Consider the following 27,832-nt stretch of genomic DNA (forward strand, 5'->3'; position numbering starts at 1 on the left):
AGGCAGTCTTGTTGGTGAAATGGATTATGTTTTAATGAGTACAGTGCTTCTGTAGATATATTTTAATGAGAGAAAAACATTATAAGGATAATCAAAATACCATTTATGCTTACCTATATATTTTATGTTGCAAATATTTAGCTGAAAGGGTGAGTAAAACGCTGAATCCCAAAATGCCAGGAACAATAAAATGAAGTAAATGGGGACTGCTCCCTGTAGACATACAATATAGCAATAAGAGTATTAATGTACTATGCACCGATATCGTCAATTATTTTAAGGTCTGGTGAAAAAGATCAAAGGTTACAATATATTTCTGTCTGTGGAAAGTGCATTGGTTTAAACTGGTCACATTTTTCTAACTACATTTCAGTCTCTCTTAAGTGACTTGTCTTTAACAGACTAAAGTTTTCTGAGGAACATTATCAAATAAAATTTAACTCTGAGCCATATTGTAGGGATTCTGTGGGTTCTTGGAGACTGACAGATTCAGCCCTGCAGGGTTTACTTCAGGGTTAACATGATCATTCTACTATTTCACACATTCCAAAAATACAATAAAAGACAAAGCATATAGAAAATGATGAAGAAAGGAGCTAGGCTGCATGCATAGAATCCCTTCAATGCAGTAGGAGGCCATTCAGCCCATCGAGGCTGCACCGACCTTTCGAAAGAGCACCCTACTGAGGTCCACTCCCCCATCCCCTCCCCGTAAGCCCGCGCATTGATTGGGTTGCGCAGTCCTTTGGTTCCTCATCTATCTTGTTTTTTTGTTCTTAGCTTACTCCTCGTTGCTGGCCTCGAACAGGTTTTGGAACAGGGCCCCCAAGTATCCAGGAAATCTTCCTCTGCCCCTTGGGTGGCGTACTTAATCTTCTCCAGGTGGAGAAATTCCGAGAGGTCAGCGAGCCAGTCTGCAGCTGTGGGTGGTGCTGCCGATCGCCAGCCGAGCAGGATTCTCCGGCGTGCGATTAGGGAAGCGAAAGCAAGGGTGTTAGCCCCCTTCCCCATGTGTAACTCTGGCTGCTCTGATACCCCGAAGATTGCCACTATTGGGCAAGGCTTCATCCTCACCCCCACAACCTTGGACATTGCCTCGGAGAAGGCTGTCCAGAAATTAGCAAGTTTGGGGCAAGCCCAAAACATGTGGGTGTGGTTGGCCGGGCCCCTCTGGCACCGTTTACATTTGTCCTCCACCTCCGGGAAGAACCTGCTCATTCGGGTTCTGGTCAGGTGCGCTCTGTGCACCACTTTGAGCTGCATTAGGCTTAGCCTTGCACAGGAGGAGGTGGAGTTCACCCTGCTCAGTGCTTCGCTCCAGAGTCTCCATCCTACCTCTATCCCCCAAGTTCATCCTCCCATCTTTGTCTGATCTTGTCCAGTGGTGTTCAGACTCTGTCCAGTAGCTGTCCCTATATTTTCCCACATAGCCCCCCCTTCTCGCTGCTTGTGCCTATCAGGTCCTCTAGTAGTGTGTTTTCTGGAGCCCTGGGGTACCCTACTATCTCTCTGCGGAGGAAGTGTTTTATTTGGAGGTGTAAGCCCGTGCATTGACCATGTCCACCTAATCTGCACATCTTTGGACTGTGGGAGGAATCTGGAGCGCCCGGAGGAAACGTGAAAGCTCCACGCAATCACCCAAGGCCGGAATCGAACCCAGGTCTCTGGCGCTGTAAGGCAGCAGGGCTAGCCACTGTGCCACCGTGCTGCCATGGTATGGGTGTGATCGTGGGTGTGGAAGGAAAAACTATTGGAGACGACGCATTGATGTCTATGCATTGATGTCAGCTATGAATGAAAGCAAGAGACATCTGACCAGGGCTGCCAGCTCTGGCTGGAAGTAGTCATAATGGCCTCATGACACGAGTTTCCTCCTCCAAATGCCTCACTCAGGCTTTTGCTCGTGTCTGGTACCTTACGAGTCAAGTCTACTTAAATAACATACAAACATATGAATTAGGAGCAGGATAGGCCCCTCGAGCCTGCTCCGCCATTCAATAAAGGTTATGGTTGATCTGACTGTAACCTCAATGCCACATTCCTGCCTACCCCGATAAACTTTGACCCTTTAGGTAATAGATACAAGAATAAAAGTGTTTAAAATTTGCATCCACAAATCCATTTCCTTCCTTGGTAGCTACACTTGCAAATGAAACATTCAACCGACTTACAAAGGTCCACAGTTGTTAATTTGAAGTGTTTTGCTAAAGTTGGTGTGTTCAACGTTTCTTACAATCGTTTTGCCTTGGTGTGAAAATTCTTCGGGTTACCAATTCAGTAATGTGTCACAGTCCTTTTCATCTCAATCAGCTATAACAGGGGCTTTTGTTTCAGTGTGATAATGCTCAAAAGCTGTAACACTTATGACTTGCCCATGCTTCTTGCACAAATCCAATCAGCAACAATCTGGCTAAAACTTGTTTAAAAAACTTTTTCTAAATATAAGAATTGTATGTCCTTTTTACCCATTTATTGTACTGAACTGTAATGTGGTCTGTTGTAATGGGAGAATGAAATAAAGACTTAGGTTAATATAACACCTTTGACTGCCTCAGGAGTCCCAAAGTTTTTTATAGTCAGATAACAACTTCTGAAGTCTAGTTGCTGTTATAATCTAGGAAACACAGCAGACAAATTGCGCAGGGGACGGACTGCCAGAAATCGCAATGCGATAATGACCAGATAATTTGTTGTAGTGAGGCTACCCCCTCTCTACTTGGCAAGGTCCCCCCAACGCCTGACTCCTGGCAGTGCCAACCTGGCACCTGGGCACCCTGGCTTTGCCAGCCTGGCACATAAAGTGCCCCAGGCACCATGGCAGTGCCACTTGGGCAGGGTGCCAGGCTGGCAGTGCCAAGGTGTCCAGGTGCCATGTGTCATGACAATGTCACTTTAACAAATGTCTGTCTGCTCATGTTACTGCAGTGATGTCAGAGTGTGGGTGGAGCTGAGCTCTGGCTTCACTTCTGGTTTCACTTTGAGAAAAGCTTGGGTGTGTCTGTGTTTTTTTGGTTTTGTTTTCAGTGTTGGAGCTGAAGCCAGACAACGCAGATGTACTGCTGTTCTCTCTGCCATGAAAAGACTATCTCTTGATCATTTGGTGAATTCAGAATTATAAATGTTTTCAGTAGTGAATGTAAACTTGATGTGCTTCTGTTAAAAGGTGTTTCTTTTGTCTTCTGGATGTTGTTTGGGAAGTTATTAAGGATTACTTAGTGTATTCTTTGGGGGTTGTATTTGAATTAATGGTTGCTAAGATGTTCACTGTATGCTTTAAAAAGGTTAACTTGAATTCATAGGATAAACATTGTTTTGCTTTAAAAAATACTTTTCCATTTCTGCTGTCCCACATCTGTAGGGTGGGCCGTGTGCTCCCCATACCACAATCTATTAAAGGTTGTGGGTCAGGTGAACTCCATGATACACTTTGGGGTTCTCTAAGACCCTGGCCCATAACACATGGGGAATGCCAGAGTGCCACCCTGCCCTGTCCCCAACAACCTGGGGGTCTCCAAGGCTTGGGAGATCCCAGGTGCTGTTACACCTGGTCCATGCTTGTGTGGACCAGCACTAAACGGGGCCCTGACAAGGTCTCCCAGGTACGTCCGGTGAGTCCCGGGAGCCGGGTGAATCCTGTTCGAACACTAGCATCAAGTACTCTGTTGCAACTTCTTGAATTGCTCATTCCCTCCGCTGCTTGATGTAAAGATACATGTCCATTAAGCTTCCTGGTTCAGAAATGACAACGGCAAAATAAAGAATGGGGAAATAAGGCAATCATCAGGAAGGACCCTTACAACCTAGATACCGGATTCACCCGGCGCCCAGGACTCAACGGCCGCACCTGGGTAGGAATGGCAGATTTTGTTTCCTTAAATACATTAGCGTTTATCCATTTTACAACAAAATGGTCGCTTTTATTCACGCAAATATTTTTATTCCAGGTTTATTGAATTAACTGAAATGAATCAACCCATTGGAGTGGTGAAGTTTGACCTCAGGAATCTAGATCAGGGCAGCACGGTGGCGCAGTGAGTAGCACTGCTGTCACATGGCGCCGAGGTTCCAGGTTCGATCCCGGCTCTGGGTTACTGTCCGTGTGGAGTTTGCACATTCTCCCCGTGTTTGCGTGGGTTTTGCCCCCACAACCCAAAGATGTGCAGGCTAGGTGGATTGGCCACGCTAAATTGCCCCTTAATTGTAAAATATGAATTGGGTACTCTAAATTTAGTTTAAAAAAAGGAATCCAGATCATTAGTCCAGATGTCTGGATTACTAGACCCTGACATCTGATATCAGGATGGTTAAATGAATAGAATTCCTTGGTAAAATTATTGTTTATTAAGCTACTTTGTACTGAGAAAAAAATAAACAAAAATATCCAAAGAAAATTTAAAGAACAGTTTTTTTCAATGCCCGCATGATAATTCTCCTGGTTTGCGTGCTCGGGATTTGTCCTCAATTCCTGAAGATTCCAGGACAATTCTGGTGGATTGGTGCGAGTCGGGGTTTGATGTGTAGAACTCTGGCATCTCGAGCACAAAGCCAAAGCTGACACCTAAATGTATTATTGAGAGAGTGTTGAACTGACACTGGTCCCATCTCTCAAATTAGATGTTGAACCAAAGGCTGGTCTGCCCTCTCATAATGAAATGAAATGAAATGAAAATTGCTTATTGTCACAAGTAGGCTTCAATGAAGTTACTGTGAAAAGCCTCTAGTCGCCACATTCCGGCGCCTGTTCGGGGAGGCTGGTATGGGAAGTGCTATCATTTTGAAGAAAAAAGGATGTTGGTGACTAACACATTATCTGGTCATTATTCCCTTGCTGTTCATGGGAGATTTCTGTGCGCAAATTGGCCACCTGGTTTCCTACCTGTCAACAATGCCTACATTTAGAAATTATTTCATTGGCTTGAAGCCAATCTGGAACATCCTGAGGTTGCGAAAGGCATTAGAGAAAAGCAAAACTTTCTTTCTTCATCTTTTCTACTATTCCTTTTGAATCTAGACCTTACCTGGTGTATTCGTTGGAAGCATTGTATTGTTCAGCTCCGTGGTCAATTGCTCTGTACCAAGGATTCGCAAATTAAAAAGTAAAGCACTGGATTAATAAAAACAGTGGGGCATATGACTGGACACGAATGTACATCTTTAGAACAGAAATCACCAACAATCAGACATTTCTCAAGATTCTGATGGAAGCTCCACTCGAGGAGATAGCAACACTGAGATGCACCAGCGCAAAAACAGTTGGTCTGATTCACAGAATCCTACACAGTTTTCAATCAATATGAAGCAACGTTAAGAGTAATGAGGAACCCAAGAACTTTCATTGCCCTACCTGTTTCAATGTGTTGAGTAACCGTGGTAGTTGGAGTGACGGTTGAAGTGCTCTGAATATCTGAAGAAAAAAAACATACATTGTAAACAATTTGAATGCCCTTTAGGATCTCAGCAGACATGGTAGAAAATATACCAACAACTGTCATTCACCGCAGACTATGGAAATTCTCTTTCCTTCATCAGCACTTCCTCCTGCATGTCCGGAAACTCAAGCGCTGTCACCTGACCACTTGCTTTGATTTAATTTCTGTTCAGTCAAATCAGAAATATTGGGTGTGATACAGTGGAGAAAAGTTTAAGTCCGCTTTTGGGCACGTTTAGCAGGGGTGTTTCACGGCGGCTGCTGGGCCGAGATTCAACCCGCTATTCACCGGCATTTTGCCAGTTTTCTGGGCCTCGGAGTTTCTCGCACTGAGGCCACATTTTGGTCGATTTTGAGCTGCGTTCGCCAGCAGGAACGGCTCCTCGCAGATCGGGTGCTATTCTGGACGGCAGCCTCGACTTTCCCCCAGCCGATGTCACAGGCCACGATTTCGCTTATCCTGAAGCGGGACAAGAACCCGGAGCTATGTGGGTCTTACAGGCCGATTTCCCTGTTGAACGTAGATGCCAAACTGCTGGCCAACATTTTGTCCTCCAGGATTGAGGTTTGTGTGCCGGACGTCATTCTGGAGGATCAGACGGGGTTCGTTAAGGGCAGGAGCTGGTGGCCAATGTAAGAAAGGCTGTTGAACGTGATCATGATGCCCCCGGAGAGTAGGGAGGTGGAGGTAGTGGTCGCGATGGATGCGGAGAAAGTTTTTGACCGGGTTGAGTGGGATTATTTATGGGAGGTTCGGATTTGGGAGGGGCTTCATTGACTGGGCCAGGTTGCTGTACCAGGCTCCTGTGGCAAGTGTACGGACGAACAGGACGACTTCGGACTATTTTAGACTGCACCGGGGGACGAGACAGGGATTCCCCCTCTCCTCACTGCTGTTTGCGCTGGCTATAGAGCCACTGGCAATTGCTCTGAGGGTCTCAAGGGGCCTGAAGGGGCTGGTCCGGGGGGGGAGGGGGCGGGGGGTGGAGCACCGAGCCTTGCTGTATGCAGACGACCTGCTTTTGTATGTTTCAGATCCAATTGAGGGGTTGAAAAAAATTATGGGAATTTTAGGGGAATTCGGCCGGTTTTCGGAGTAGAAGCTTAATATGGGGAAGAGCGAGATGTTTGTTGTTCAGGCGAGGGGTCAGGAGAGGCGACTGGGGGAACTGCTGTTTAGATTGGTAGGGGACAGTTTCAGGTACCTGGGTATCCAAGCAGCGAGGGATTGGGACCGGCTACTTAATTGAACTTGGCCCGGTTGGTGGATCAAATGAAGGAGGATTTCCGGAGATGGGATGCGCTCCCGTTGTCTCTGGAGGGCAGAGTTCAAACGGTGAAAATGACGGTCCTCCCGAGGTTCCTGTTTGTTTTCCAATGTGTCCCCATCTTCATCCCACGGTCCTTTTTTAAGCAGGTCAATAAGGTTATAGCAGGCTTTGTATGGGGGGGGGGCAAGTCCCCACGAGTGAGGAGGGTAATGCTTGAGCGGAGTCACGAGAGGGCGGGCTGGCTCTTCCGAACTTTCGCAATTATTACTGGGCGGCTAATATAGCCATGATTAGGAAGTGGCTGTTGGGGGTGTCGGCATGGGTGTGTATGGAGGCGGCTTCTTGCAGGGGCACAAGTCTGGGGGCACTGGTAACTGCATCTCTGCTGTTCCCGCCAGCGCAGTACTCCACCAGCCCTGTGGTGGTGGCGGCCCTGAGAGTCTGGGGGCAATGGAGGAGACATGTGGGAGCAGAGGGAGCATTGGTTTGGTCCCCAATCTGTAATAATCACCGGTTTGCCCAGGGGAGGATGGACGAGGGGTTCCGAATTTGGCGGAGAGCAGGGATTGAGAGGATGGGGGTCATGTTTATAGAGGGGAGCTTTCCGAGTATGAGGGCGCTGGAGGAGAAGTTTGCATTAGCGGGGGAGAAACAAATTTCGATATCTGCAGGTGCGGGACTTTCTGTGTACCAACCTTCCCACTCCTGCCGCTAAGGGGATTCAGGATAGGGTGGTTTCTAGAGGGTGGGTCGGAGAGGGGAGCGTTTCGGACATTTATAAGAAGCTTATGGGATCAGAGGAGGCACAGACCGAGGAGCTGAAGCGAAAGTGGGAGGAGGAGCTGGGGGGTGGGGAGATAGAGGCCTTTGGGCGGACGCGTTGGTTAGAGTCAACGCGACTGCGATGTGTGCCAGGCTCAGCCTGATTCAATTCAAGGTCGTTCACCGGGCTCACATGACAAAGGCCCGGATGAGCAGATTCTTTGGGGTGGAGGACAGGTGTGCAAAATGTGTGGGAGGACCAGCGAACCATGTCCACATGTTCTGAGCAAGTCTAAAGCTGAGGGGATTTTGGCAGGGGTTTGCTGACGCCATGTCCAAGGTATTAAATACAAGGGTGGCATTGAGTCCAGAGGTGGCGATTTTTGGGGTGTCGCAGGATCTGGGAATCCAGGAGGAGAAAGAGGCAGATGTTCTGGCCTTTGCTTTCCTGGTAGCCCAGAAGCAGATATTACTAGCATGGAGGGACTCAAGGCCCCCGAAGTCGGAGACCTGGCTACCAGACATGGTTGGCTTTCTCTGCCTGGAGAAAACTAAGTTCTCCATGAGAGGGTCACTATTAGGGTTCGCCCGGAGGTGGCAACCGTTCATCGACTTCTTCGCAGAGAATTAATCGTCACCAGAAGGTGGGGGGGGGGGGGGGGGGGGGTTAGCGTAGAGTAGAGGGTTAAGTAACGGTGGGAACTGTGGGGGAGGGAGGCGGTATTTGCACTATGTTTATATTTTTAAGTACATTGTTGATATTGCTGCTGTTACAATGCCAAAAAAATACCTCAATCAAATTTTTATCAAAAAAACAAAAAGAACTGGGTAGGAGGAAATGAATGTGCATAAAACTGAACTCTGTGTGTAACGGGGTTTGTGTGCACGATGCACACAACTCCTTATCTTGACTTTCAGATTAACATATGAAGACCCACCTTGAACCTGTACAGTTAGCTTGCAAGTTTTCTGTTCAATCCTGCCGCCTATCTTCACTTTGCAGTTGTAGATTCCGCTGTCGTTCCCATCCAGTGAATTGAAATACAACGAAGCGTCTCCCTCATTGACATTTTCCGAGGCAAAGGAGATTCTCTGCTGCCAACCAGGGGTCACATAGACCTTTCCACCTGCGTGTGTTAAGATCTGCCGCAAAGTCAAATCAGAGTTAAACTATGACGAATTATGTCGGAACTTCAATCTGTGTCATTGTTAACAGTTACCTTCGTTCTCAAAGACATGGGGCGGGATCTTATGGCCACCGCCAGTGCGCTCAAAGGTAAGAGGTGTGTGAAATGCAACACCGGACCTGCCCACCGCCTAACTGCCCGCACCTCCACCTATCTTCCATTTTATGATGAGTATTGGGGGGAGGTGGGGGAAGTCAGAACAGCTCGCCTGCACTTGGGCCTATTAATGGCCACTTAAGTGTCTCATCATGTCCTGTTGCCCATGTTATGCGGGGCTAACATCTGTCAAGGTTGGGTGGGACCATCTTTGTGGATCCACTGGCTCATATATAACCCCAAGGTCATACTCTGTCTTTAACCTTCTCCCCAGCCTCTCAAACCTGCCCCCCACCCCTCCTCCCCCACCCCCACACTCCCTTATCCCCCTTGCTGGGGCCTGCCAACCTGGCTTTAGTGACAGCCTGGACTTACCTCAAGTCTGGCTTTAATTAGCGCTTCTTTGGAGATTGCTTGTAGTTCCAGAGCTGGCCACCGCTCGAAGCTGGCCAAACGGGGCAGAACGCTTGCCGTGAGTCAAAAAGTGCCCCACCGAACATATAATGACTGCAAGGCATTCAGCTTTTCATGGGGGGGGGGGCTTCTGACTGACTTCAGCCCAGGGATTGGGGCGCACGCGCCCCATAAAATCCAGCTCATACTTTGAGAAAGCACAAGACACTTGGATATTAAAATCTGACAAGAAGCCATGTTTTTATCCCACACATTTCAATGCTGCGGTAACTTGACTACAAAATGATATCAAAAACGCATTATATGTTCATCTTCTTTAATATATGAAAATAACAAAGTTTAAAATACAGCATGGTCTCGAAATTGGGAGCAGCTGGTTAAATATCGAAATAACAGACAATTAAATACTAATATATACAGGTAACAGCAACAATAACTAATGACATCGCAGCATTTACTGAGACATCAGTGATGGATTTTAAAAAAGATGTATAATAATAACACTCGATAATAAATGCTGTCCTGTTTATTATGGAAAGTCAGTTTCTCTCAGAAACAAGGAAGGTTAACTAACTCTGCAAAATGTCCAAATATGCAATTTCCACCAGTCATAACCCTTTCATGTACATCTCATCTCATATTTTTGGTGATTGCAACAAATCTATCTAATTTAGTAAAAGGGCATTAACCTAACTAAACTTGTCCACTGTTACCAGACTTTAAAACTTGTAGCTATCTTGTCTTGCCAAAGAGATTTGGGTTCTGATGTTGGCTTTGTAGCTCATCTGCTGTCAGTTTTCTTGATTCAATATGGATCCATATAATCCCTACAGTGCATTGACCCTCTGAAAGAGCAGGCTACCTGGCCCCACTCCCATGCCCTATCTCCGCATATCGAACAGGGCTAATCCAACTAACCTGCACATCTTTGGACTTTGGGAGGAAACCAGAGCACCTGGAGGAAACACACGCAAACTCCACGCAGTCACCAATTATGTCACAAAGATGCACAAGCAATAAGAAGGCCAATTTGAACCGGGGACCAAGACACTGTGAAGCAGCAGTGCTAACTACTGTGCCACCGTGTCGCCCAGCAAACCTTGGATTCTCGTTTATCTGACCACAGACATTGCCCATGGCTGGGGTGTGTGGGGGGCCCACAAGCTCACTTGGAGAGCAGGGCACCCTTTCAAGATGGCAGCCCGATCTCTGAGTTCAGCTCCTCAGTGCTAAAAGAAACACTCTTAAATTCAAACTTTCACTCACACCTTGTAGTTTCTTTCAAGGCATGTATTCTCATTCAATGCATGCTTTCCATACACCTATCCGGGAAGCTTATTTTTGCTTTAATTAAATAGAAGTTGTGTTGTCATTAGTCCACATTCTTTAGTCAACTGAATCACTGAATAGAGAAATGGATCATTTTTAAAATTTTGAAACAATGAATTTCCTAGACAATTCAAAGATTCTTTAATTCTCTTACATAGTTCGGTTTAAAGTCATTACTGTAGAGCTTTCAGAATGGCAACAGACAACCGCAATCTGTACTGTTTGCAACACTGGCTGGCAAGTGGTGTGTAACATTACGTCTGACAGCAATTACACCTTCACAAGAAAACTGACACTCTGGCAAAACAGTTGCTTGCAGAGACAAGCTCAGAGTGACGCTCAGGATTGCTTGATTTTTTTTTTACAGAACAAATGTGTTGAACACGCCCCAGAATGTGGCGAATGATCCAAAATATTCTGAGAAAAATAATTGGCAGTTGAGATAAAATAATGTCACGTTAGCCTTTTCACAAAGGCTTTGTTCTATTTTTCATGCCTGGATTGTTATTTTTCTTATTGCTTGTGCATCCTTGGGACATAATGATTGAAAGGCCTGGGCAAATTTCAAGTTTAATTTCAAAGGAAAAATTAAGTTCGGGGCGCTGAGCAGAAGAATGGTGATTGCAGTAATTTACATCGCCCTGAGGAGGAATTGGCGTGACGCCAATATATTGTTTGTTAATTCTCAAAAGGTGAGTGGGGTTTATACAAGGTGAGTTCTCAGTCTCTGCCATGCCATCATGGTAAAGCAGTGTGTGAAGAAAAGGTTATTCAACAAATAATATAGCAGCTTTAGTAGTCTTGTGGCAGTTCACAGGAACATAATCAGATAAAAACCAAAACCGAATCAAAGAAAAGGACCTTAGGACCAAACAATTGGTCAAACAGCAATTTTTACATCACACCAGATGAACCAACCCTCTGAAAATACGGTCTCTAGTTTAATAAATAGTTTTACCACTTGATCAGACTTGTTGGCGTTTCTGATCGCCCACTCGATGTCCAAGTAGCCATTTTGATCTGATCTTGGGTGGTAAGAACATGGTATGGTGACATTATCTCCAACCCGCCTCCAAATGGGATTGCAGTTTATTGTTTCTGCTGCTTCGGAGCCTGGTTGCAGAAAGAGGAAAGAATTAAATTTTTACCAACGATTGAATTGTGGCAAACACAGTGCGTGATACCACATCTGTGGCGTGCATGTGCGTGTCGCTTATGTCCACAACTTCTCACTCTGCTTCTAAACTTGAGTGCCTCAGTGGGAAAGTAGCAAATTTCATCACAAGGACAAAATGTAAATGATGTCCCTGTTACTCTGCTAAGTTTCTAAATTCTCCAAATCAGAGAAAAGCTATCTGTTAAAAGTTATCCTGCCTCAGCTACTAGGAGGCAAGAAGAAAAAAAATCTAAAACAAGAGTCTCATATGAGAGGAAGAAAGATTTTCATTTTTGTGTAGCCTATTCATGTCCACCAGGTGTCTCAAACTCTTTACAGTTGTTCACTGTTGTAGTGCAGGAAGCCAATTTTCACACAGCACCCTCCCACAAACAGCAATGCGATAATGTCCAGACAACCAACTTCTGTGTCGTTCACCAAGGCTTACATTTTGGCCACAGCACCGAGGATGAATCTCACCTGCTCTTTTTCAAAATAATGCGATAGAATATTTTCTTTCCACCTGAGAGCACCGACAAGATTGCAGGTTAACGTCCATTCAAAAGGCTGCAACTCTGACCGTACAGCCTGCACCTCTGACCGTACAGCAGACCCTCAGCGCTGCACTGGCGTATCCTCCAGGATATATGTGCGCAAGCCCTGGAGTGGGACTGGAACCCTGAACTTTCTGACTGCAAGAAATGAAATGTATTCCCACTTACAGATTAGCCGATCATTATCAATTTGCTGCTGGTGGGACCATACTCTCTGCAAACTGACTGCTGTGCTTTCTGCATTACAATAGTTATCACACTTCTAAAGCACTTCATTGGCTATGAAGAACTCTGGACATCCTGAGGTTGTGAAAGATGCAAGTCTTTCTATTTTCTTTCCTGATCTACAAAAAGCAAAGGGAAGCAAATATATTAAACTGACTAAAAATTAACTCAGTTGGTGGAAGACTCTCTTCTTTCCAAAGGCAGATAAAGATGACTGAAATGGCCTTTTTCGTACTGTCTATTCTTTTACAAACTCTTTCACAGAAAGAGGATAAAACAGTTGGCAACAATGCTGCTACACCCCTCCCCCATTCCCCCCATCCCCAACGCAACGCTATTCCTATCTGGATCCAATTAACGTGGCACTGCCTATGGCTGAAACCCAAGCCCTTTCGATTTTGTATGTCTCATTGCTGCACAATACAATCCATCCAAGACTATTCTGTCCGGAACACACAATGAACAGTTGGACCTGAGGATGTACAGAGGACCAGACGGACCTCGTGGTGCATGTCCAAAGATCGCCGAAAACAGCAGAACAGATTGATAATACTTGTGGGATACTTTCCTTTATTCGGAGAGGCATAGAATATAAGAGCAGGAAGGCTATGATGGAGCTGTATAAAATGCTCGTTAGGCCACGTTTAGAGCACTGTGTGAAGTTCTGGTCGCCACACTGTAGGAAGATGTAATTGCACGAGAGAGGGTGCAAAGATTCATCAGGGTGTTGCCTGGGCTGGAGAGTTTCAGCTTTGAAGAGAATCTGGATAGGCAGGGGGTGTATTCCTCAGAACAAAGAATGGCTGAGGGGAGGGACCTGATTTAGGTGAACAAAATAATGAGGGACAGAGATAGGGTAAAGAGAAAGAAACCTTTCCCCCTCGTAGGAGAGTCAATAACCAAGGGGCACAGATTTAAGGTAAGTGGCAGAAGATTTAGAGAGGAATTCGAGAAAAGCTTTTTAACCTCGAGGGTGTGGGGAATCTGGAACTCGCTGCCTGAAAGGGTGGTGGAGGGGGAACCCTCACAGCATTTAAAAAGCATTGGGATGAGCACTTGAAACATCATAGCATACAAGTGCTCATCAGTCCAAGTACTGGAAAATGGGATTAGGGTAGAGAGGTGTTTGATGGCCGGTGCAGACGCAATGGTCTGAAGGGCTTCTTTCCACAATGGGAAACCCCTTTGACCGGCCGGCGTAATGGAGCATCCCGCCGGCGGGGTGAAACAGAAATGAGGTGGCGAATCCAGCTCACAATGTCTTGAGCCACCAGATCAGACATAAGAGGAAGTAGGCCAAAGTGCGAAGATTAAACTGCTTGACCAAGCATAAAATAGCTAACCGCAACAGCTAACGAATAACAGGACCTTCATGAGGAAAATGTATAAGAATGGACACCAGAATTCACAAAGGCAGTGCAACCTGGGATCAACTGTTACAGCAGGAACGAAGGACCTGAGCGGGGCTCAGCGAACAGAGACAATCACCGGTCAAGCGCCTGGCCAAGCCTTCAAGGGGTTGTATCTTTTATGGTTTGAGTAGTGAGTCTTAAAGCTAGTAAGCAGTGATACGTAACTGTGTGTGTGTAAGTATTAGCAATAAAGTATTAGCATATTTGACTCAGAGTGTTATTCTGTCAGACATCACATACCTCACTGAGGCAGAAACCAGTGAGGGCCAAAAGAGTCAAACTTCATAGATTATCATAGAACTTACAGTGCAGAAGGAGGCCATTCGGCCCATCGAGTCTGCACCGGCTCTTGGAAAGAGCACCCTACCCAAGGTCCACACCTCCACCCCATCCCCATAACCCAGTAACCCCACCCAACACTAAGGGCAGTTTTGGACACTAAGGGCAATTTATCATGGCCAATCCACCTAACCTGCACATCCTTGGACTGTGGGAGGAAACCGGAGCAACCGGAGGAAACCCACGCAGACACGGGGAGGATGTGCAGACTCCGCACAGACAGTGACCCAAGCCGGAATCGAACCTAGGACCCTGGAGCTGTGAAGCATTTGTGCTATCCACAATGCTACCGTGCTGCCCTCATCTACTGTGGTACTTGAAGACTGCCCAACACAATGTGTAAACGTCTCTTTAAGATTTCTAAAATAGTTCTTTTAATCATTTGGGAGAAGAGGCAAGTGAACAACCAAACATTATGGAATCACAGAAAGTTGAAGTCACAGAAAGAGGTCATTTGGCCCACAGTGTCTGCACCGGCCCAAAAATGAGCCGCCAAGCCTAATGCCACTTTCCAGCACCTGGTCCATGGCCCTGAAGGGTACGGCACTTGAGATGCACATCCAAGCAACATTTAAAAGATTGAGGGTTCCTGCTTCTATCATCCTTCGGAGAAGGCAATAGATATATTTCTGTTTAAAAAATGAGTGAAAGGGGTATGGGGAACAGGTGGGGAGGTGGATTTGAGACCAGGAAGAGATCAGCCATGGTCTGATTGAATGACAGAGCAGGCTCGAAGGGCTGGATTGCCGACTTCTGTTCCTAATTCCTACGTTGACATATACCAATCCTGTCAGGACGTGAGTTCCAGACCCCCACAACCTTCTGGATGAAAAAGGTTTTCCTCATCTCCCCTCTAATCTTTCTACCAATCACTTTAAATTTATGTCCCATAGTGACTGACCTCTCTGCTAAGGTAAATAGGCCCTTCCCATCCACTTTCTCCAGGCTCCTCACAACCTTATACATCTCAATTAAATCTCTCCTCAGACTCCTCTTTTCCAAGGAGAACAATCCCAGTCTATCCAATCTTTCCTCAGAGCTGTAATTTTCCAGTCCTGGGTGGCAACATCCTCATAAAGCACCTCTGCATCCTCTCTAATGTAAATAAACTATTTCTGTAATGCGGGAACAAGAACTTCACACAGTTGTGGCCTAACTGAGGATTTATACACTTCCGGCAGAACCCCCCTTCTCGTATATTCTATACCTCGGCTAATAAAGGAAAGGATTCCATCTGCTTTGGAAAGTAGTTCATTGAGGAAAGAATGAAGAAATTGGGCTTGTTCATTTTGGAAAGTTTATTTCTCTGTTAAGCTAAAGCAGTTTTTCAAACATGGGAGTGGGAAAGCTCCTGTGAAAGCTGTAGTGGTGACAATATGTCAAGGGGAAATTGTTTTCCAAAACTAGACTGAAATTGAGGAATATAAGATGGGACAAAAATTTGGATTCCAGGTGATTGCCTGAGGTAAAGCGAAGAAAACTAAATGATTTGAGAAGAACTCTCATTGTCAAAGCTCACACAAGAAAAATGGATAAAAGGGCTGCACGGTGGTGCAGTGGTTAGCGCTGCTGCCTCACGGCACCGAGGTCCCAGGTTCGATCCTGGCTCTGGGTCACTGTCCGTGTGGAGTTTGCATATTCTCCCCCTGTTTGCGTGGGTTTCACCCCCACAACCCAAAAGATGTGCATAGGTTAATTGGCCACGCTAAATTGCTCCTTCATTGGAAAAAATGAATTGGATAATCTGAATTCTTTGTTACATTTTTTTTTTAAATAAAAGAAAAATGGACAAAATACCTGATGGCGGGCAATTTTGATAAACGGGAAAATTAATCTTCTGGGAATGAATAAGTGGTGAAAAAGTGGAGAGGGATAGACTCCAACATGAAAGAGAAAGCATTATGTTGAGTGTGGAAGAGAGATGGCGTGATAATCAGGAAGCGAGTTGAGGCCAGAGGTAAACTTAAAGCCAGTTTAGTGCCCAGGACATCACTCTTTTGGAGCTTGGCTGTTGGGTTTCACTGCAATAGGTGTCTAAATTGGAGTAAGAATGGGAGGAGCAATTGAAGGCCACAGAGGAATTAGGATCGCACACAGAGATGTTCAGCAAAGTAGTCACACTCCAAAGGACTCTGCACCACAAGTAACAAATACTTAATAGAAGCCACTCTCTCCTGGCCAGCTGAACTTGTTCTGTCATTCAACAATTTCTTGTCTCAAATTAACTCATCTCACTTCTTGCAAATAAAAGGTGTGGCTATGGGCACCCGAACGGGTCCCAGTTACGCCTGCTTCTTTTTCCGGTATGTGGAACATTCCTTTTTCCAGTCCAACTCAGGCCCCCTCCCACAACTCTTTTTCCACTGCATCGGTGACTGCATCGGTGACTGCATCGGTGCCGCTTCATGCTCCCATCAGGACTTGGTAAACATTTTCGCTTTTGCTTCCAATTTCCCTCTTCTCTCTTCTTCACATGGTCCATCTCTGACCCTTCCTTGACCTCTCCGGCTCCATCTCCAGTTCCAGACTGACAACCGATACTCATTACAAGCCCACCGACTCCCACAACTACCTCAACTCCAGCTCCTCACACCCTGGTTGCTTAAGGACACCATCCCATTCTCCCTGTTTCTCCACCTCTCTCGCATCTGTTTTGATTATGTTGGGCTGGATTCTCCGTTTTGGAGACTAAGGCTGTTCACACCGGCGGGATATTCCGGTCCCACGCCGGCGGTTCCGCGACGACGAGGGGTGCAGTCACCGGGAAGTCCCGTTGATAACGGCGGGGTCGATAAATCTTGCTGGCAGGCCACCTCTGCCGTTGAAAACCACGTGGCGGGCTGATCGGTAAATCCAGCCCAAGTGTTATCAGCCGAACTGAATGGTGTGCAATTCGCGTTACCACACGGGCGCTATTCGATCCGAAATTCAGGAGATGCAAATGGGCCAGCACCCTGCCAACATAAATTGGAAGCAATTCCCATCCCTGAGCTGTTTATAAAGCGCTCCTTTCACCACACACTCTCATTCCAGCCAAGGAGATGGCTCAGAGAACACACCCATCCCCCCGCCCCCCCCTCCCCCCATCCACTTATTGGACCATCTATCACTTTTCCTCAAGATTTGCTTTCACTGATCACTGAGCTTTGTTCACCTAGTCACACTTTCTGCTACCTTATCCAATGCCATTATCGGCACCTTCCGTAGCCCCTCACACTGCCATCAACACCTCCTCTGTCTTGTTGCAATCTGACCTTCCACCCTGCTCCAGCTACTCCACCCCCTCTTATTTGGTACATAATCCATCACACTTCTCGCTCTCTTTAGTTCTGATGCAGAGTCAAATGGACTCGAAAGATTATTGTTTCTCCCTCCAACGATGATGTCAAACCTGCTGAGTTTTTCCAGCATTTTATGTTTTTATTTCAGACTTTTTAGAAGTCTTTCAAATCATTGAAGGGTTCAAAAGGCCAGTAAATATGTAGAATGTAAAACTTGCTTCCAAATGGAATATTTGAGACAAATAGCACTTGAGAGGAAGAGACACATGAGTGAGGAAGGGACTGCAGGGACAGCAGGTAGACAAATTGAATTTTGGTATTTTTAGCTAAAGGAATAGAGTATAAAAATAGGGAAGTGGAACTACCCAAGGCACTGGTGAGACAGCACCTGCAACATTGGGTGGGATTCTCTTAGCCCATGCCGAGCCGGAGAATCGCTGGGACGGGTGCGAATCGCGCGACGCCGCCCCGACGCCGGTCTGTCGATTCTCTGGCGCCGTCCACATGTGGTCTTACCCGGCGGGACCTCGTCGTGCATGCATCCGGGGGCAACCTGGTAAGGGGGGGGGGGGGGAAGGGGGGTCCGACCCCGGGGGGGCCTCCGCTGTGGCCCGGCCCGCGATCGGGGCCTACCGATCGGTGGGCCAGCCCCTCGGGCTCGGGGCCTATTTTGTTCCTCGCCGGCCCCTGTGGCCCTACGCCATGTTGCGTCGGGGCTGACGCGGAGAAGGGAGCCGCTGCGCATGCGCAGACCCGCGGCTCCCATCTGACGCCGGGATCGGCAGCTGGAGCGGCGTGGGTCGCTCCAGTGCCGTGCTGACCCCTGTAGGGGTTAGAATCTCTGCTCCTGAGGGGGTGTTGACGCTGTCGAGAAACGCGACGGCGTTTATGACGGCATCAACACTTAGCCTCAGGATCAGAGAATTCCGCCCTCTGTGTGCAGTTTTGGTCTCCTTATTTGAGGAGGGATGTCGTTGCGTTGGACGCAGTTCAGAGGAAATTCACCAGATTGATTCCAGAGATGAAGGATTTGTCGTATGAAGAGAGATTGAGCAGTTTAGGTCCATACTCTCTTGAGTTTATAAGAATGAGAGGCAATCTAATTGAGCTGTGGAAGGTGTTAAAAGGTATTAACAAAGTAGATGGAGAGCGGGTGTTTCCTCGTGTGGGGCAATCTGGAACGAGAGGTCATAGATTTAAAACAGAGTTGAGGAGAAATTACTTCTCTCATAGGGGGCGGGATTCTCCGACCCCCCACCGGGGCGGAGAATCGCCGGGGGCTGGCGTGAATCTCGCCCCTGCCGTGTCGCAAATTCTCCGCCACCAGAGATTCGGCGGGAGCGGGAATCGCGCCACGCCGGTCGACGGGCCCACCCCCGGCGATGGGCTGAAATCCCGCCGCTGTCAACCCTCGCCAGCCGGCGTGGATTAAACCACCTTTTGAACGGCGGACTACGGGGTCCTGGGGGGGGGGGGGGGGGGGCGCGGGGTGATCTGGCCCCGGGGGTTGCCCCCGCGGTGGCCTGGGCCGCGATCGGGGCCCACCGATCTGCGGGCGGGTCTGTGCCGTGATGGCACTCTTTTTCTTCCGCCTTCGCCATTGTCTTCACTATGGCGGAGGCGGAAGAGACCCCCTCCCCTGCGCATGCGCGGGGATGACGTCAGCAGCCACTGACGCTCCCGCGCATGCGTCGCCCGGCGAAGACCTTTCGGCGCCGGCCGGTGGAGCGGAAACCACTCCGCCGCGGGCCTAGCCCCTCAAGGTGAGGGCTTGGCCCCTAATGGTGCGGAGACTTCCGCACCTTTGGGGCGGCCTGACGCCGGAGTGGTTCCCGCCGGAACCCCTTCGCCCCGCCGGGTAGGGGAGAATCCCGCCCAGGGTGTTGAACTGTGAAATTCACTACCCCAGAGTGCAGTGGATACTGGGACATTGAGTAAATTTAAGGTGGCGATAGACAGCTTTTTCACTGTAAAGGGTTAATGGGTTATGGAGAACGGGCAGGACGGTGGAGCTGAGGCCGAGAGGGGATCAGCTATGATCGCATTGAATGGTGGAGCGGGCTCGATGGGCTGAAGGGCCCAAACCGTCTGCTTGATCTTATGTTCTTATGTTTTGTTTTTAAAAAAATATTTTTTATTCTCCTCCTTTTTCACATTTTCTCCCATATTTACACCCATCAACAATAAACAATAATCAGCAAGATATGTCAATCCCCATAATAACAACGATCCCATCTACCCACCAACCCCCAAACCTCAGCCCGCATGTTTACATAAACAAATGACAAAAAGGAATCAGGGATTACCCGTAGTCACCTTTAATCTACACAGCCTCCCCCACCCACCCCCCCCAACTAATGTTCGATGTTATCCAGTTCTTGAAAGTGCATAATAAATAGTGCCCATGACTTGTAGAACCCCTCCGAGCTTCCCCTCAGTTCGAACTTAACCTTCTCAAGGGTCAAGTATTCCAACAGGTCCCCCCGCCACGCCAGGGCACTGGGTGGAGAGGCTGCTCTCCATCCCAGCAGGATCCGCCTTCGGGCGATCAACGAGGCTAAGGCTATGATATCTGCCTCCGCTCCCGTTTCCAACCCTGGCTGGTCCGACACCCCGAATATGGCCTCCTGGGGACCCGGGTCCAGTTTCACACGCACCACCTTGGAAATTACCCTAAACACCTCCTTCCAGTACTCCCCTAGCTTTGACAGGACCAAAACATATGAACGTGATTCACCGCCCCCCCCCCCGCAACGCTCACACACATCCTCTACTCCTTCAAAAAATCGGCTCATCCTCGCCCTCGTGAGGTGCGCTCTATATACCACCTTCAGCTGTATCAGCCCCAACGTCACACATGAGGTGGAGGCATTCACTCTCCGGAGCACCTCACACCAGACCCCCTCCTCCACAACCTCCCCCAGCTCTTCCTCCCACTTTGCTTTGATCCCTTCCAGTGGTGCCTTATCCTCTTCTAGAATAGCTCTGTACACCGCTGACACTGCCCCCTTCTCCAGTCCCCTTGTCGTCAACACCTCCTCCAGCAATGTGGAGGCCAGTTCCTCTGGGAAGCTCTGTATCTCCCGAAAAAAAATCCCGAACCTGCATGTACCTAAACCCTTCTCCCTGCTCTAGCCCATACTTCGCTTCCAGCTCCCTCAATCCTGTAAACCGACCCCAAAGAAACAAATCTTTTAGCGTCTTAATCCCCTTCTCTTCCCATTTCCGAAAACTTCCATCCCACCTCCCTGGCTCAAATCTGTGGTTCCCCCAAATCGGCATTTCCCTTGACCCTAAACCCAACCCGAAGTGTTGGCGAAACTGCCTCCAGATTTTCAATGAAGCTATTATTACCGGACTCCCTGAATATTTCCCCGGAGCTATCGGGAGCGGCGCTGTTGCAAGTGCCTTCAGCCCTGACCTCCTGCACAAACTCTCCTCCATTCTGACCCACTGAGAATCCACCCCTCTGACCCAGCTCCGCACCTTCTCCACATTCGCCGCCCAGTAGTAGTACAACAGGTTCGGGAGACCCAAACCCCCTGCCTGCCTTCCCCTCTGTAGCAGCACCTTTCTCACTCTGGCCACCTTCCCTCCCCATATGAATGAGGTAATCCTTCCCTCAATCTCCCTGAAAAAAGACTTTGGCAGGAAAATCGGTAGGCATTGAAAAATAAACAGGAATCGTGGCAACACATTCATTTTAACCGCCTGTACCCGACCCGCCAGTGACAGAGGAGGGCCATCCCACCTTGCCAGATCGGCTTTCACTCTCCCCACCAAACTAGTGATGTTGTACCTGCGAAGCCTCCCCCACTCCCGGGCAACCTGCACCCCCAGATACCTAAAATGAGTCCCTGCTCTACGGAATGGCAGCCCCCCCCACCCCTGCCCCCACCCCCGGCCGAGACACCACAAAGCACTCACTCTTGTCCAGGTTCAACTTGTACCCCGAGAAAGACCCAAATACCCGCAGTAGCTCCAATATTCCTCCTATCGACGCACTCGGCTCCGACACATACAGCAGCAAGTCGTCGGCATATAAGGACACCCTATGCTCTATCCCCCCCGCACTATTCCTTTCCATGCTCCCGAACTTCTCAATGCGATGGCCAACGGCTCAATCGCAAATGCAAACAGCAGGGGGGACATAGGACATCGCTGCCTAGTCCCACAGTGGAGAGAGAAATATCTCGAACTGATATTATTTGTGCGGACACTCGCCTTCGGTTCCTTATATAATAGCTTTACCCAGTTCACAAACCTTGGCCCAATCCCAAACCGCTCCAGCACTGCCATCAGGTACCCCCATTCTACCCGACCAAACGCCTTCTCCGCGTCCAGTGCCACAACTACCTCAGTTTCCTTTCTTTCCGCCGGTGCCATAACAATGTTCAAAACCCTCCTAATGTTCAAAAGCAGCTGCCTCCCTTTCACGAACCCCGTCTGATCTTCACCTATCACCTTCGGAAGGCACTCCTCCAGCCTACCCGCCAGTACCTTCGCCAACACTTTTACGTCCACATTCAGAAGTGATATGGGCCGATACGACCCACACTCCGTCGGATCCTTATCTTTTTTTAGTAACAGGGAAATCGATGCCTGCCCCAAGGTTTGCGGCAACACCCCCTTCCCTGTCGCCTCCTCCAACTTCCCCATCATCAGGGGTGCCAACCTATCTTTAAATGTTTTATAATATTCCACCGGAAACCCATCCGGCCCTGCCACCTTCCCCAACTGCATCCTCCCAATCGCATCCTTTATCTCCTGCTCCACTATTGCTCCTTCTAATGGAGCCCTGTCCCCCTCCCCTAGCCTCGGGTACTCCAACCCATTTAGAAATTCCTGCATCTCACGGTCTCCCCCGAGTGGCTCTGACTTGTACAACCTCTCATAAAACGCCTCAAAAACCTTGTTAATCAGCACTGGGGCCACCACCAACTCCCCTGCCCTATCCTTCACCTGAAGAATTTCCCTTGCCGCTGCCTCCCTCCGGAGCTGACCAGCTAACATAAACTGCACCCCTTGCCCGTCTCAGTTGGCGCACCGCCTTCCTGATGGACAGTCGGTCGAAGCTCGCCTGTAGTTCCTTCCTCTTTTCCAGCTTCGCCGGGTCCCCATCCTCTGCATACCTCCTATCTACCTCCAACATCTCCGCTTTATCCACCCTGGCCTTAAACAAAATTACCTCACCTCTCACCACTGCCTTTAGAGCCTCCTAGACGACTGCCTTCGACACCTCACCCATACAATTGAAACCTACATACTCCTCGATTACCTTTTCAATTTTCTCACAGAATACTTGGTTCCCCAAAAGCCCCACATCCAGTTTCCACCCCGGTCTCTGCGCTGCCCCCTTCTCCAGCACTATATCCACCCAATGTGGAGCGTGATCTGACACTGCAATTGCAGAGTATTCCGACCCCTTGACTCCAGCCAGCAAAGCCTTCCCCACCACAAAAAAGTCGACCCGCGAGTATACCTTATGGACTGCTGAGAAAAACGAATACTCCCGTTCCCTTGGGTGCAGGAACCTCCAAGGGTCCACCCCTCCCATTTCCACCATTAGCCCAGCCAGCGCCTTCGCCCCCCCTGATGGGACCAGCGAGCGCGGCCGTGATCTGTCCACCCTTGGCTCCTGCACCAAGTTCCAGTCCCCCCCCCCCCCACAATCAGCTCATGCGTGTCCAAGTCGGGAATAGCCCCAAACACCTTCCTCGCGAATCCCACATCGTCCCAATTGGGACCGTATACACTTAACAGCGCCACTAATCTCCCCTCCAGTGCCCCTGTCACGATCACATATCGACCCCTCTGACCTGCCACCACCTTCTCCATCTGGAAGCGTACCCTTTTGCTGACCAGCACCGCTACCCCTCAAGCCCTTCCATCAAATCCGGAGTGAAACACTTGGCTAACGCAGCCCTTTTTAAGTCTCACCTGGTCCTTCACCCTCAAGTGAGTCTCCTGCAGCATTGCTACATCGGCTTTCAAACTTTTAAGATGTGCAAGCACCCTTGACCTCTTGACCGGACCTCCTAGCCCTCTCACGTTCCACGTGATTATCCTTACTGGGGGTCTCTCACCCCCCCCCCCCACCTTTCTTATCCACCATCACCATACCACCGGGCCCTGCCCCATAAGCCTGACCCACCCCTGTCCATTGTTAACATCGAACTCCTTCCCCCCCTCCCAAGAACCCCCCCTACAAAAACATACCCCAACATCCATCCCTCCACCCCCGCTTGCTCGCCTCGTAGGCCCATTGAAGCCTGCTATCCAGGCTCCAACGTCCGCAGTCCTCCTCTCACCTCACCCCCGTTCACTAACTGACTTTAGTTAGCTAGCACGGGTGGCTCCCCCCCGCCAAGACCTCTCGCCCCCTTCCGCCCAGTCCCAGAGAAAGAAACACCAAAACAAACCCAACAATCCAACCCCTGCAATTCACTAACATAACATTTAACCGTCGCAACACAGAACGCCATTAACTTGAACTCTGTAACAATGCAAAGAGAAGTAAATTTCAATACAAATCAGTAAAAAGAAAGTTGTAACATTTGTACATTTTCCAGACGCTCAAACACAGTCCACAGTCTCTCTTCCAGTTCCGCTCTTCACGTCTGTCCCAAGCCTTCTGCCCTCACGAACGCCTCAGCCGCCTCCGCTGTCTCAAAATAAAAGTCTTTGGCGTTATATGTCACTCTCAACTTCCCCAGGTACACCACACCAAATCGCACCCCCTTCTTGTACAAAGCCGCCTTCACTCGCCCAAACGCCGCTCGTCTTTTTGCCAACTCCACCGTCCAGTCCTGGTAGATCCGAACTCTAGCACCATCCCACTGCACCTCGCGCTTCTGCTTTGCCCAGCTTAATAATTTCTGCTTCATGCAAAACTTATGGAAGCAGATAATTACTGCCCTTGGCGGCTCGTTCATTTTGGGCTTCGGCCTTAATGACCGATGAGCTCGGTCTAGCTTGGACAGGGTGGGGCTCTCACCCTCCCCCATCAGCTCCGCCAACTTCTCAGCGAAGTATTGCGTTGGCCTTGGGCAGTCTGTCCCTTCGGGCAAGCCCACAATTCTCAGATTGTGCCGCCTTGAGCGGTTTTCCAAGTCTTCCAGCTTTGCTCGGAGTCCTCTGTTAACCTCCACCACCCTCCGCAGCTCGTCCCCCATCGAGGTGACCTGGTCGCTGTGTCGTGTCACGGCCTCCTCCACCTCCTTCATCTTCTCGCCCTGCCCGCTCACCTCGGCCGATGCCTTTGCCACCTCCACCCTCATCAGGCCGATTGCCTCCTCCAACAATGACCTCAACACGACCGCCATCTCTTTCCTCAAGACCTCCATGTGCCTCACAAACTGTTTTTCCAGCTCCACCGCCATCACCTCGGTCATCTTCTCCACCGTAAGTAGTGCGGCCCCGCCATCCTGTCAACACTTTTGCTTTTGCTCGTCTTCTCCTTCGGCGGCGAACCCGCGTTTCCTCCTTTCTTCGATGCTGCTCTTCGCATCCTTTAGTGGCTTATTGTTTTTATCTTCTATCTTTTCTCCTCTCTCCCCCTTCACCCTCCTGCCCTTCATCATTCTAACATTCTTCTTTTTTGAAAAAAAAACAACTTTCACCAAATTTCCTTAAATCTTCTTTCTTTCTCCACTGCATTCACCTGGGACCAGGCTTCAACCTTCTTTCTTCTTCCTAGGTGGGAGCCCTCCGACGTGGAGCACCCTCCCTACATGGTGCCCTGGCCTCGGGCCTGCCACCTCAGCCTCCTTGTAGAATATAGAACATAGAATGATACAGCGCAGTACAGGCCCTTCGGCCCACGATGTTGCACCGAAACAAAAGCCATCTAACCTACACTATGCCATTATCATTCATATGTTTATCCAATAAAATTTTAAATGCCCTCAATGTTGGCGAGTTCACTACTGTTGCAGGTAGGGCATTCCACGGCCTCACTACTCTTTGCGCAAAGAACCTACCTCTGACCTCTGTCCTATATCTATTACCCCTCAGTTTAAAGCTATGTCCCCTCGTGCCAGTCATTTCCATCCGCGGGAGAAGGCTCTCACTGTCCACCCTATCTAACCCCCTGATCATTTTGTATGCCTCTATTAAGTCTCCTTTTAATCTTCTTCTCTCCAACGAAAACAACCTCAAGTCCATCAGCCTTTCCTCATAAGATTTTCCCTCCATACCAGGCAACATCCTGGTAAATCTCCTCTGCACCCGCTCCAAAGCCTCCACGTCCTTCCTATAATGCGGTGACCAGAACTGTACGCAATACTCCAAATGCGGCCGTACCAGAGTTTTGTACAGCTGCAACATGACCTCCTGACTCCGGAACTCAATCCCTCTACCAATAAAGGCCAACACTCCATAGGCCTTCTTCACAACCCTATCAACCTGGGTAGCAACTTTCAGGGATCTATGTACATGGACACCTAGATCCCTCTGCTCATCCACACTTCCAAGAACTTTACCATTAGCCAAATATTCCGCATTCCTGATATTCCTTCCAAAGTGAATCACCTCACACTTCTCTACATTAAACTCCATTTGCCACCTCTCAGCCCAGCTGTGCAGCTTATCTATATCCCTCTGTAACCTGCTACATCCTTCCACACTGTCGACAACACCACCGACTTTAGTATCATCTGCAAATTTACTCACCCACCCTTCTGCGCCTTCCTCTAGGTCATTGATAAAAATGACAAACAGCAACGGCCCCAGAACAGATCCTTGTGGTACGCCACTTGTAACTGAACTCCATTCTGAACATTTCCCATCAACCACCACCCTCTGTCTTCTTTCATCTAGCCAATTTCTGATCCACATCTCTAAATCACCCTCAATCCCCAGCCTCCGTATTTTCTGCAATAACCTACCATGGGGAACCTTATCAAATGCTTTACTGAAATCCATATACACCACATCAACTGCTCTACCCTCGTCTACCTGTTCAGTCACCTTCTCAAAGAACTCGATAAGGTTTGTGAGGCATGACCTACCCTTCACAAAGCCATGCTGACTATCCCTGATCATATTATTCCTATCTAGATGATTATAAATCTTGTCTCTTATAATCCCCTCCAAGACTTTACCCACTACAGACGTGAGGCTCACCGGTCTATAGTTGCCGGGGTTGTCTCTGCTCCCCTTTTTGAACAAAGGGACCACATTTGCTATCCTCCAGTCCTCTGGCACTATTCCTGTAGCCAATGATGACATAAAAATCAAAGCCAAAGGTCCAGCAATCTCTTCCCTGGCCTCCCAGAAAATCCTAGGATAAATCCCATCAGGCCCCGGGGACTTAACTATTTTCAGCCTGTCCAGAATTGCCAACACCTCTTCCCTACGTACCTCAATGCCATCTATTCTAATAGCCTGGGTCTCAGCATTCTCCTCCACAACATTATCTTTTTCCAGAGTGAATACTGACGAAAAATATTCATTTAGTATCTCTCCTATGTCTTCAGACTCCACGCACAACTTCCCAATCCTGTCCTTGACTGGTCCTACTCTTTCCCTAGTCGTTCGCTTATTCCTGACATACCTATAGAAAGCTTTTGGGTTTTCCTTGATCCTACCTGCCAAATACTTCTCATGTCCCCTCCTTGCTCGTCTTAGCTCTCTCTTTAGATCCTTCCTCGCTACCTTGTAACTATCCATCGCCCCAACTGAAACTTCACACCTCATCTTCACATAGGCCTCCTTCTTCCTCTTAACAAGAGATTCCACTTCTTTGGTAAACCACAGTTCCCTCGCTCTACGCCTTCCTCCCTGCCTGACCGGTAAATACTTATCAAGAACACGCAGTAGCTGATCCTTGAACAAGCTCCACTTATCCAGTGTGCCCAACACTTGCAGCCTACTTCTCCACCTTATCCCCCCCCAAGTCACGTCTAATGGCATCATAATCGCCCTTCCCCCAGCTATAACTCTTGCCCTGCGGTGTATACTTATCCCTTTCCATCATTAACGTAAACGTCACCGAATTGTGGTCACTGTCCCCAAAGTGCTCTCCTACCTCCAAATCCAACACCTGGCCTGGTTCATTACCCAAAACCAAATCCAACGTGGCCTCGCCTCTTGTTGGCCTGTCAACATATTGTGTCAGGAAACCCTCCTGCACACACTGTACAAAAAACGACCCATCTAATGTACTCGAACTATATCTTTTCCAGTCAATATTTGGAAAGTTAAAGTCTCCCATAATAACTACTCTGTTACTTTCGATCTTATCCAGGATCATCCTCGCCAACCTTTCCTCTACATCCCTCGAACTATTTGGAGGCCTATAGAAAACTCCCAACAGGGTGACCTCTCCTTTCCTGTTTCTAACCTCAGCCCATACTACCTCGGAAGATGAGTCCCC

The 27,832-nt window shown here is 48.5% G+C and overlaps 1 protein-coding gene across 1 annotated transcript in view; it reads right to left on the reverse strand.

Annotated features, from left to right (window-relative positions):
- LOC140397950 (uncharacterized) overlaps positions 1 to 27,832 on the reverse strand; it is a 56,480-nt gene that overhangs the window by 5,203 nt on the left and 23,445 nt on the right. The window contains exons 2-6 of the mRNA XM_072486204.1: positions 11,446 to 11,600; positions 8,400 to 8,604; positions 5,345 to 5,404; positions 5,019 to 5,069; positions 114 to 213 (exon numbers count right to left, since the gene is read on the reverse strand). Of these exons, the coding sequence (XP_072342305.1) occupies positions 114 to 213; positions 5,019 to 5,069; positions 5,345 to 5,404; positions 8,400 to 8,604; positions 11,446 to 11,600 (571 nt within the window). The remainder of the gene's footprint in view (positions 1 to 113; positions 214 to 5,018; positions 5,070 to 5,344; positions 5,405 to 8,399; positions 8,605 to 11,445; positions 11,601 to 27,832) is intronic.

This window comes from Scyliorhinus torazame, chromosome 21 (genome assembly GCF_047496885.1).
Source record: "Scyliorhinus torazame isolate Kashiwa2021f chromosome 21, sScyTor2.1, whole genome shotgun sequence".
NCBI classification, from domain to species: domain Eukaryota; kingdom Metazoa; phylum Chordata; class Chondrichthyes; order Carcharhiniformes; family Scyliorhinidae; genus Scyliorhinus; species Scyliorhinus torazame.